The following is a 9437-nucleotide window of genomic DNA, read 5'->3' on the forward strand; positions in this document are numbered from 1 at the left end:
ACACTGCCTCACGCTTGACACCTGGCTGAGGGAAAACATCGGTGTTGTAGGGGGCAGCCATGCTCCTCCCATGGCCATGTCCCCTCTGCTCTGCTCCCCTCTGTGGCTCCTGAGGCTCATGGCATCCCAAGAGGAGAGAGTATCGCCAACATTCCTTCACTTCGCCACTGACCAAGTGCTTTGGAAACAGAAGGGCTGGCGTTCTGTGGGGTTACCTCAGGAGGCTGAGGGAGAGGAGAGAGGTGTAGGCCCTGCAGGAGGGGAGGACAGGCCCCCCAGGACTCTGATGCAGGACAGCACCCCAGGTCGTGGGCTCCTCAGCACACTGTCTTGTCATGTGCTCTGTGGACCACAGTGTTACAGGGCTGGGTGGCAGGCCTCCTAAGAGACATCCCCACTGCTGAGCAAGGAAATCCAGAACTCAAACAAACTGCACTAACCCCCAAAAGAATGCTCATTAGCAAGTCAGCCTTGGGGCGTCTGTAGTACCCCTTGTTTGAAGATGCACCCGCCGGGCAGCTCCCATGGTGACTCCCTGAGACCACTGCCCCCAGACCTCTAGCCTACAGTTCAGCCATTGGCCCATGCATTCTTGGATAGCTGTCTCCATTCAGGCCCCTCCTTTACCCCCACAGCACGCCACAGGGGCCTTGGTCAGCTCCTCACCCAGCGCTCCTTCAGGTACCTGCAGAGATGATGTGTGTTGTACAGCCACGTTTCCAGTGTGGCCTGCTCCTGGGGGCTACCCTTCTCACCAAGGTGGGCAGCCCGCCTGCCCTCACTCATCTGAACCCAGAACAAGAGGGTCCAAGAGCTGGCAGGCCCCAGCCTACAACCGAACACAGTTCCCCCCAGGCAACAGGCTCTGGCCCACCCCCAGACACACTCAGCCAAAACATAAGGTGTTCTCACCTCTGCAGCCAATTGCAGCAAAGGAGACACTAGCAAAGGAGTGGACCTGCAGAGAGGCCCAGTGGCCTCCAGGGTCCCGGGGTCATATTACTCCCTATCGTAAGTTCTAGGGGAGGTGTTCAGGAGTAAACGCATGGATTACAGGAAACAGAAGGGTCTAGACAAACCTGCAGTGTTGCCTGGATGAGCAATCTAACGGAGCGAATGGGAGTAACAGGGAGCCCGATGCTAACAAGGACAATGAGCTCATAGCTCTTATTCAGCTTTCAGAGCTGTGACTCTGATCAACTCCACAGGGTCCCCCGCCCTATGAAACACTGACCCTGAGAATCACCCTCCTAGACTCCTTCCCCACTTCGCTTCAGGTGAATGATCCAAGAGCCCTTTTCACTGCCCAGGTCTCAAGGGCAGGTGCCCTCGGAATCAATGGGGAAGCCCAAACTCATGTCTTCCTTTCCCTGCCTCTAGATCACAGAGGAAAGAAAACGAATCCTATGTTCTCAGGAAGGGGTTGAGACCAACTGGGTTTGTAAAGCAGGCCAACCTGAGCATCTGGGCAGCCGAAGTGGCTGGTGTGGGTGTGTATGTGTAGCCTGAGCTGAGTCCAAATGAATTGTAGCACGAGTGAGGGGGAAGAGGAACATGGGTAACCGCCAGATCAAAGGACACAGAGTGTGCGTTAAAAGCTACCCAGGGCTTTTCAGACGGCTGTGGAGCTGGACCACCCCTAGGCTACGTGGCTGGCCTCCGCCACTCTGTTCTCAACCCTGGACTTGTCTCTAGCTTGAAAGGGCTAATTAAATCCCAAAGAAAAATCAAATGCTTGTTATCTGGCTCCACTACTCCCAGGCCTGGCATCGCCTGTCTTGCAAAGCTGTGTTCCCTCTGTTCCTTCCAAGGGAACCACGTGGCATTCGGACCTGCCATGCTGCAGACTTCCAACATGAACGTGGCTTTGTCTGCGGTGGCAGGTAGCAAGTCAGGGCAAACACCTGCCCATGACTGATCCCTGCAACTGAGTCTGCGCCCAAAAGCGTCTCCCAAAAAAACAGCATTGGGAGCACATTTTGACTCAAAAGCATCACACCTGCCTCTCTGGTCTCAGAAAGAACCCACATAGTTTAGCAGTCACAGAGCACAAACTTAGCATTTTCTGATGTAGACTCCGTGAGTGCATGCTTGTATAAGTGCATGTGTATGTGGTGATGAGAGGCAGGAGGAATTCTCCACACACTCCGATATGATGACCACCTTTACCAGTGTGGTCATATGCAGCATCTTAGGGTGGTCAGCTGTGCAGGTCCCTCTCTTAGGGCCATCTCCACACCACCATTCTAACACATCTCCTGTAGATCTAGGTTTGAGGGTGGCCTGCACACAGAGTACAGCACAGGACCTACTGGTCACTGATTTTACTTGGGGACAGTGCACAAGCCCTGAGGTTCTGAGCGAATCTGCCACCACCCCAAATGAAAGACTCAGGGGATCAAGGTGGCATTGCCTTTGACTTCAGCATACGACAGTGAGCCACCTGCCTGCTCTGGCTGGCCCACCTGTTGCTATCTCTCTTCATCCATCGGCCCTCTTCTGCTTCCCTCGTGAGAGCGCTGGTTTTTCAGGAACCCACAGAAGAATGATATATTTTAGCTTCCATCTATGTATCAAGAAATTACAAGCTGGGCTGCTAACCACAAGGTCAGCAGCTCAAATCTACCAGTCATTTCTCAGGAAAAATAAGAGACTTTCTGTTCCTGTGAAGATTTATAGACTAGGAAACCCTTTACAGGGTCGCTATGAGTCAGAACCGACTGAGTCCATAGAACACCACCATGTACACGAAGAAACCAGCCTGTGTCTAAAAAGTCGAATTCCGGAGGCAAACTTTGCAGAGTTCCCTCCCCCTCATTCTCCAACTCCCCTGCCCAAATCCCAGAGTCCAGAGGGTGGGCTCACCCACATTAGGAAGGGGGTGTGTACCAGTGCCCCTGAAGCCTGCTTGGACATAGCTATCTGTTATAGAGGAAAACTTGCATTTTCTTCAATCGATCCAAACATATCTCCTAAGACAGAATTTCACCAAAGTTTGACAGGGAGACAAGAAGTGCATCACCCACCCCCCATGTGTCCACCAGACTCTCCCCCTACTTCTTCTGCCCCCATTGGGCCATTTCTTAAAGATTCCAAGGAAGTTTCAAGCATAAGTCCCCTCACAGCTTAGAAAGCCTGAAGCATCTGTTGAGAGCAATGGAAAATTTGGCAACAGATGTGGATGATGGTTGGGCAACATGGTGAATAGAATCATTGTCACTGACATATACATACAAAAAATGTTGGCTTGACAAATGCTGCATTGTATATAATTTTACCAAATTTAACATATATATGTGAAGAAAAATAAACACCACAATTCCCCTGGAATTTCCTATCTCAAATGTTAAACGGCTACCACACAGGCCCCTCCGCCCCTCGTGGTTATATTCTACACCCCCATGAAAGTCATCAACAGTCTTGGTGGGAAAGAATGGTAGATACACATCTTGTACACTCAAAAACTATAGTCTAGACTTCAGCAATGTCTGGCACATATGACATCTATTTAACACGATTCCCACCTATCCCTAGCACTCTCTCTAACAACCAGGAAACCAACGCAGAGTCGAGCAAAACGCTCCAACAGGAAATCTGTTTTAGCTCCAGCTTGGACTTTCACAAGCTCAGGGTCTCTGTCATGGAATGTCTGCATCGATGACAGTCAAGTCTACTGATACCCAAAAAAGTGACATATGAGTTCTCTTTGCAGAATGGAAGACGGAGACACACTCCACAGGATTCTCACCTTCTCCCGGCCCCCTCTCTCCACCACCCCCCCCCGTGGACCCTCCCGTGGACTCACCGCACTGCTGCAGGGGATATCCTTGACCTTGAGCCAGGCCAAGTCCAGTGTGCCCTCACCACGGTAGCAGGACTGCAGACGCTCCTTGATGCGGTCGTTGATCTGCTTCAAGATGAAGATGCATAGGGCCGACTCATCCAACGACTTCATCTTCCTCTTCTGGCCCTTGGAGAAGACGGTGAAGAGGAGGTCGTCGTCTGAGCGGACCCCAAGGGACCGGGCCAGAACAGCCCCGGCTTTGGACAGGTAGGCTGCCTGCAGCAGGCGGTACTCAACCCCATTTCGCTCACAGCCGATGGGCACTTCCACGTAGGAGTTGAAGGCAGTATCCTCTTTGCAAAGCCTCACCAGCTTGGACGTATAGACCTGCTCCTTTGTGGTGGAGCCTGGGGGAGACACCATCTCAGGCTGAAGGGTCAAAAAGTAAACAAAGTTGCCACTACTAAAGCCATAGACATAGTAAATATCAAAGTCGGGAATGACGGTGAAGGTGTCTGAAGGGATCTTAATCATAGAGGCCACAAACTCATCATGGAAGACGTATGCAAACATGCCATCAGCCTCTGAGTTCTTGGTCAGCTTCCGGCTGGAGATAGTGGGGAAATACTCAGGCTTGCCATCGACGGCTGTGGCGATGAAGAGCTTGTCATCCAGGTTGCTGTAGGAGACGATCACTCCAAAGACGGAGCCGCTCTCATTGACTCCCGACAGGTAGTGTTCCTTCTTATGGAAGGGCTCCCCCAGCTTGAAGAGGTCCTCCAGCCTCAGGAGCTTGCAGATTCCCTGGTAGAGGCTCCCGCAGGCAATGAGTCTATTCTCCTTGTAGTCTATGAGCAGCATCTTGTTGACATTGTTGGTGATGGACAGGGGTTCATTGCAGGTCTGGACAATCCGGGGTGGGTAACACTTAGGGTTGTCCTCATCTGGCCCTGTCTGGTGGGTCACCAGGACCTTCAGGTCACTGGAGAGCTTGTAGATCCGGTTCACAGCCCCCAAATAAATGTGCCCTGTCCTCTCGTCCACCACCAGATGGTTGAAGCCCTCTGTAGGCTCCCCTCGGAACGTGACCAGAGGTCGCTTCTGGGACAGCGAGGGAGGCTGCCGAGGCAGCAGCGTGGAGGAACCCATGCCTACCATCAGTAGATGGGACAGCAGGCAGGTCCAGTTCCAAGGCATGGCTTTCATCTCAGAGACGGGCCCTTGTGTCCACAGCAGCAGCCTTGTGTCCACACAGCAGTCAGTTCAGGGGTCTCCTCCCAGGGCCAGGCCTCACCAGGGGTGTTTCCCCTACGACCAGAAAGAAGAGACTGTTACAGTGAGACAACAGCAGAGTCTTAATGTCCACCCCCAACTCCACCCCCAATGAAGTTCCGTCTGGACTCCCAAAGCACTGTCCACATGGGTGCTATGGGTGGAATTGTGTCTCCCAAAAAGATCAGTGGGCACCCTAACCCCTGTACCATGGAAAGTGACTTTGTTTGCAAAGTCGGTCTTCCTTGGAAGATGTAATGGACTAAATTAACCTGAGGTCACACCTCCTGAGTGGTGTCTAATCCAAGAGGAAATGGACACAGAACAGAGTCACACAAGGGAAGGCATGAGAGGGTACATCTCTTTACAAGTCAAGGAATGTCAAGAAGCACCTGGGGCTACCAACAGCTGGAAGAGACCAGGAAGGATCTTCCTCAAGAGCAGAGAGAGCATGACCCCCGACTTCTAAATGTTTTGTGGCACGCTACGTTTCTGTTCTGACAAGGCACCCACTTTGCAGGATTTTGTTACCATGGCCCTAGGAAACTAAGACACTGAGAAGCTCGAGTTCAACCAGTCCAACCCTCCTCCCAGATGAGTCATGATAATAGCCAGTCCATCCTCTTCACTATCCCTGTCTTTACAAAGAACCATACCATGCTAAGGCCAGTTCCTGGGAAGTAACTTCCGTCTGTCCATCCAGACCCACTCCCCTTGCCTGTGTCCAGGAGCCTGATGCATATGGATTGTTCACCATGGGGCTCCGCAGTCAGTGGGCAACCCTCCCCACAGACCTCCCTCATGCATCCAGCCCTGGGGATGGAGCCAGATGCCTCACTCTCATGCCCCCAAGTGCTATGTTGTCCTCCTCTAGGCAGGCAGAGGATACTACTCTTAGGGAAAGAGCCCCTTGGCTAAACTTGCCTAAACTGCCAAATATGAGTGCTCTCTGTTTCCTATTGGGAGTCATGGTGTGGCACTGTGGCTTAATGCACCAGACTACAAGGGCGGTTTGAACAGCAAGGTCAGCAGTTCAAGCTCACCAGCCGCTCCTCAGAAATCCTATGCAAGGTCGCTATGGATCAGAACTACTGTTTCCTGTTGGCCCTCTAAAGTTTGAAGGGGCTTCAGAAAGCTTGTGGGAAAGTAGAGTAGGAAGACAATAGTCCTTTTCAATAAACTTCTTAAAGCCCCCTCGTAAGGATCATCATTATTCCCATTTTACAGATGAGAAAACTGAGTTTCGGGACATTACAGAACTTACACCAACTATAAGGAAAAGAGGTGGGACTCAGATCCAGAATACCTAAACCCAGAGTGCGTTCTCAATGGGCTCAGTGTCTCCTGCAAGAGGGATGGCTTTTGCTCGCCAGCCTCCTCTGCCAGCTGGCATGGTGACTTCAAGTCTACATTAAACATCCACGTCCACCATCCCTGCACCCGGCAGGCAGCATGTCCTCTGGGTCCACTGGCTGGCACCGAGCCCTGATGTCATTTTAATCAGGCAGATTTTGGCCGCCCCTCACCGTGGGGCCTCCTCTGAGAGGTTTTCATTAGAGGGAGAGAAGAAAATGCCTTCAGCAGTGGTCAGGCAAATCAGTAAGTAAATAAACACCTCCCTGGGGAATAAAAGAGTTTTCCATTCCAACGGCCTCATTCATTTCTGTTCTAGATGCTTTCTGAGTACGTTTCCTAAGAGGGCGACATGCTCTTGACTCTTCTCTGGGGTTAGTGTGGTTTTACTCATCTTTTGGGGCAAGAAAACTTTAACTCTGCAAGGATGCCTGGCTATGTTGCAGTGAGGGCCCAAGTCTAACTCATTGCAAAACCTGCCCATGCTTTTGCTAGAAACCCCCAATCCTAAAGCCCAGGAAACATAATACTTGACAGACCGTTTTTATCCCTTCAAGTTTCCAAACACAGAAAGCCCCAGAACGCTGCCAAGCAGTGTCTCCTGGTCAGCTCTGTAGGTGGAAACAGGAGTCTCAGGAAGTGGGTAATAGCTTTGGGAAGTGGTGGGAAGTTGTTGTCATTAGGTGCTGTTGAGTGGATCTGACTCATGGGGACCCTGCATAAGCTTTCCAAGGCTGTATATCTTTTTCGGGAACAGAAAACCTCATCTTTCTCCCATGGAGTGGCTAGTGGGTTCCAACCACCAACCTTGTGGTTCACGTCCAGTGCTTATCACATGGCGTCACCACACTCCCCAAGTACTTATTAAATGGCAGTTACTATTGGTGTTGTTGTTGTTGTTGTTGTTAAGTGCCGTCGAGTCGGTTCCGACCCATAGTGACCCTGTACAGGGTTTCCGAGGGTGTAAGACTAAAATAAAATGAAAATGATTAGGGTTATAAGGAGATAGTGCCACAAGGCACCTTCTCTGAGTGTTGAGGAGTCAGGTGGGGGGAGGATGTGGGCTGAGGGAGGGCCTTATCTTTTATGAGTTCTAGAAAAATCTAGGACATTTTGATTTGAAAGAAATAACCCAATAGAGTGATTATAGAGACAAGACTCTAAGATCCAGAGAGGTCAAATGACATACAAGTGACCATTTGAGTTCGAGATAGGACGGTGTGAAACTCAGGTACCTGGGCTCTTTCCAAGAGTTAGGGTCCCTTTTGACCTTATCCAAACCCACTTCAGCATCTGTTCTCTTGGTCTCTGGTCTAGGAGAGACTGCTCTTAGGCGCCCTATCTTCTGCTGACCAGACAATCTTTGGTATGGGATAATCGATTCGGGCAGGGCAGGTAATCCTCAGCACAGACAGGTGAGTGAGGGTCAGGCTCCACCAACCTCAGGAGGGGGACCCTTCAGGGCACCTGCCCAGCACTGGGTGCCTGTCACCCACCACCTTACTGTACTCACGTATGGAAACACAAACCAATCAGTGTGCCTCTCGTTTGGGAGAGGCGAGACGAGGAAGCCTATAATTATGAATTTACGGAGCAGAGAGGTGCCATGGTTCATTCTCCCTCTTCTATTAGGCACTGAAATGAGACACAGTCGTGCATCTCAAACACTTATCACCCTCATCTGGGGATGGTGAAATTACTGCGCCGGGAGGGGAGGAGGACCCCACAGAAACAATAATGTGTGAGAAGAATAACCAGCCTCTCATTTTACATCACACGAAAGGGACTGATTAAAAAACAAATAATGAGAACTGGAAGAGAAAAGGGAGAAAACAAGGATGCGGGTTCCAGCTAACCTCAGCAGGGACACACACGCCAGGTACTCCCAGAGGCGGCCCAGGACAAATGCGCTCACAACATTCCAGACCCACAGGTGGGCAGAGTGGTACCCCTGCCCCCCAGTGCTTCATCAAGTTGAGCCATTCCAGCATCACGGAGCTTCCAGTGGGCAATTTCATTCCAGGACATCAATCCTCATAGGTGGGAACCCCAAACTAAGAAACGCCCACACCAACTCCAGATCCTCTCCACCACTTCTCTCTTGGGATGCCCTTGAGTTGGCTGTAAAGGTATTGGAAGTCCCAGTTCTAAGAAAGTTGAAAGTAGGCATGTGATCAGAAACTCCTAGCCCAGTGCTCACTGGATCGTAATTCATGATAGCTGAAAAGGAGCAACAGCTCCAGGGTCCATCAATAGAGGACACTTATGGTGTGCACACATACAATGGAACAGTACTCAGCCATAAAGAGAAATGAAGTGCAGATCCATGCTACAACTTAGATGAACCTTGAAAACATTATGCTGAGTGAAGTCTGTCAGTCACAAAAGGACAAATATGATATGATCTCAAATTGTATGAAGTAGGCAAATGTGTGGAGTCCAGAGTTCATGAGCGGTCACCAGGACCGGGAGGAGGAGCAATGGACAAGGCTTTGCTTGAGGGGCACTGGCTCCCTCTTAGTGATAGTAGAATCATCTGGAATAGGAGAGTGGTGGCATCATAGTTAAGCATTTGGCTGCTAACTGAAAGGTCAGTAGTTCAAACCCACCAGCCACTCCTTGGAAGAAAGATGTGGCAATCTGCTTCCACAAACTCACTGCCATCGAGTTGATTCTGATTCAGAGACACTAAATGACTGAGCAGAACTGTCCCATAGGTTTTCCGAGGCTGTAAATCTTTATGGGAGCAGACTGCTATGTCTTTTTCCCAAGAAGCAACTGATAGGTTCAAACCGCCGACCTTCTGGTTAGCAACCCAACACTTAACCCAGTGTGCCACACAGTTGAGACAGTGTTTACTTACAAAATTTTGGGCTGGTGCTAGTTTCTGGTATAATGTTGATAGAGAAGAAGGAAGAAGAGTGGGAAGAGGCAGCATCCGGAGAGGAGGGCAGGGTCCAGGAAGGAGTAGAGTCGTGAAGGGAGGAGGAGGTAGGGTATGCCACAGTGGGCCAGGAGGGCGTTGGAA

At 50.7% G+C, this 9437-nt stretch overlaps 1 protein-coding gene across 2 annotated transcripts in view; it reads right to left on the reverse strand.

Moving 5' to 3' along the window:
* Window positions 1-5099, reverse strand: part of PLXNA4 (plexin A4) — a 482253-nt gene extending 477154 nt beyond the window's left edge. For both annotated transcript variants that reach the window (XM_006861144.1, XM_006861145.1), the window contains exon 1: window positions 3806-5099. In XM_006861144.1, coding sequence (XP_006861206.1) covers window positions 3806-4990 — 1185 coding nt within the window. In that variant the 5' untranslated portion in view covers window positions 4991-5099. The remainder of the gene's footprint in view (window positions 1-3805) is intronic.
* Window positions 5100-9437: the final 4338 nt, after the last annotated feature.

Source organism: Chrysochloris asiatica, unplaced genomic scaffold (genome assembly GCF_000296735.1).
Source record: "Chrysochloris asiatica unplaced genomic scaffold, ChrAsi1.0 scaffold00041, whole genome shotgun sequence".
NCBI lineage: Eukaryota > Metazoa > Chordata > Mammalia > Afrosoricida > Chrysochloridae > Chrysochloris > Chrysochloris asiatica.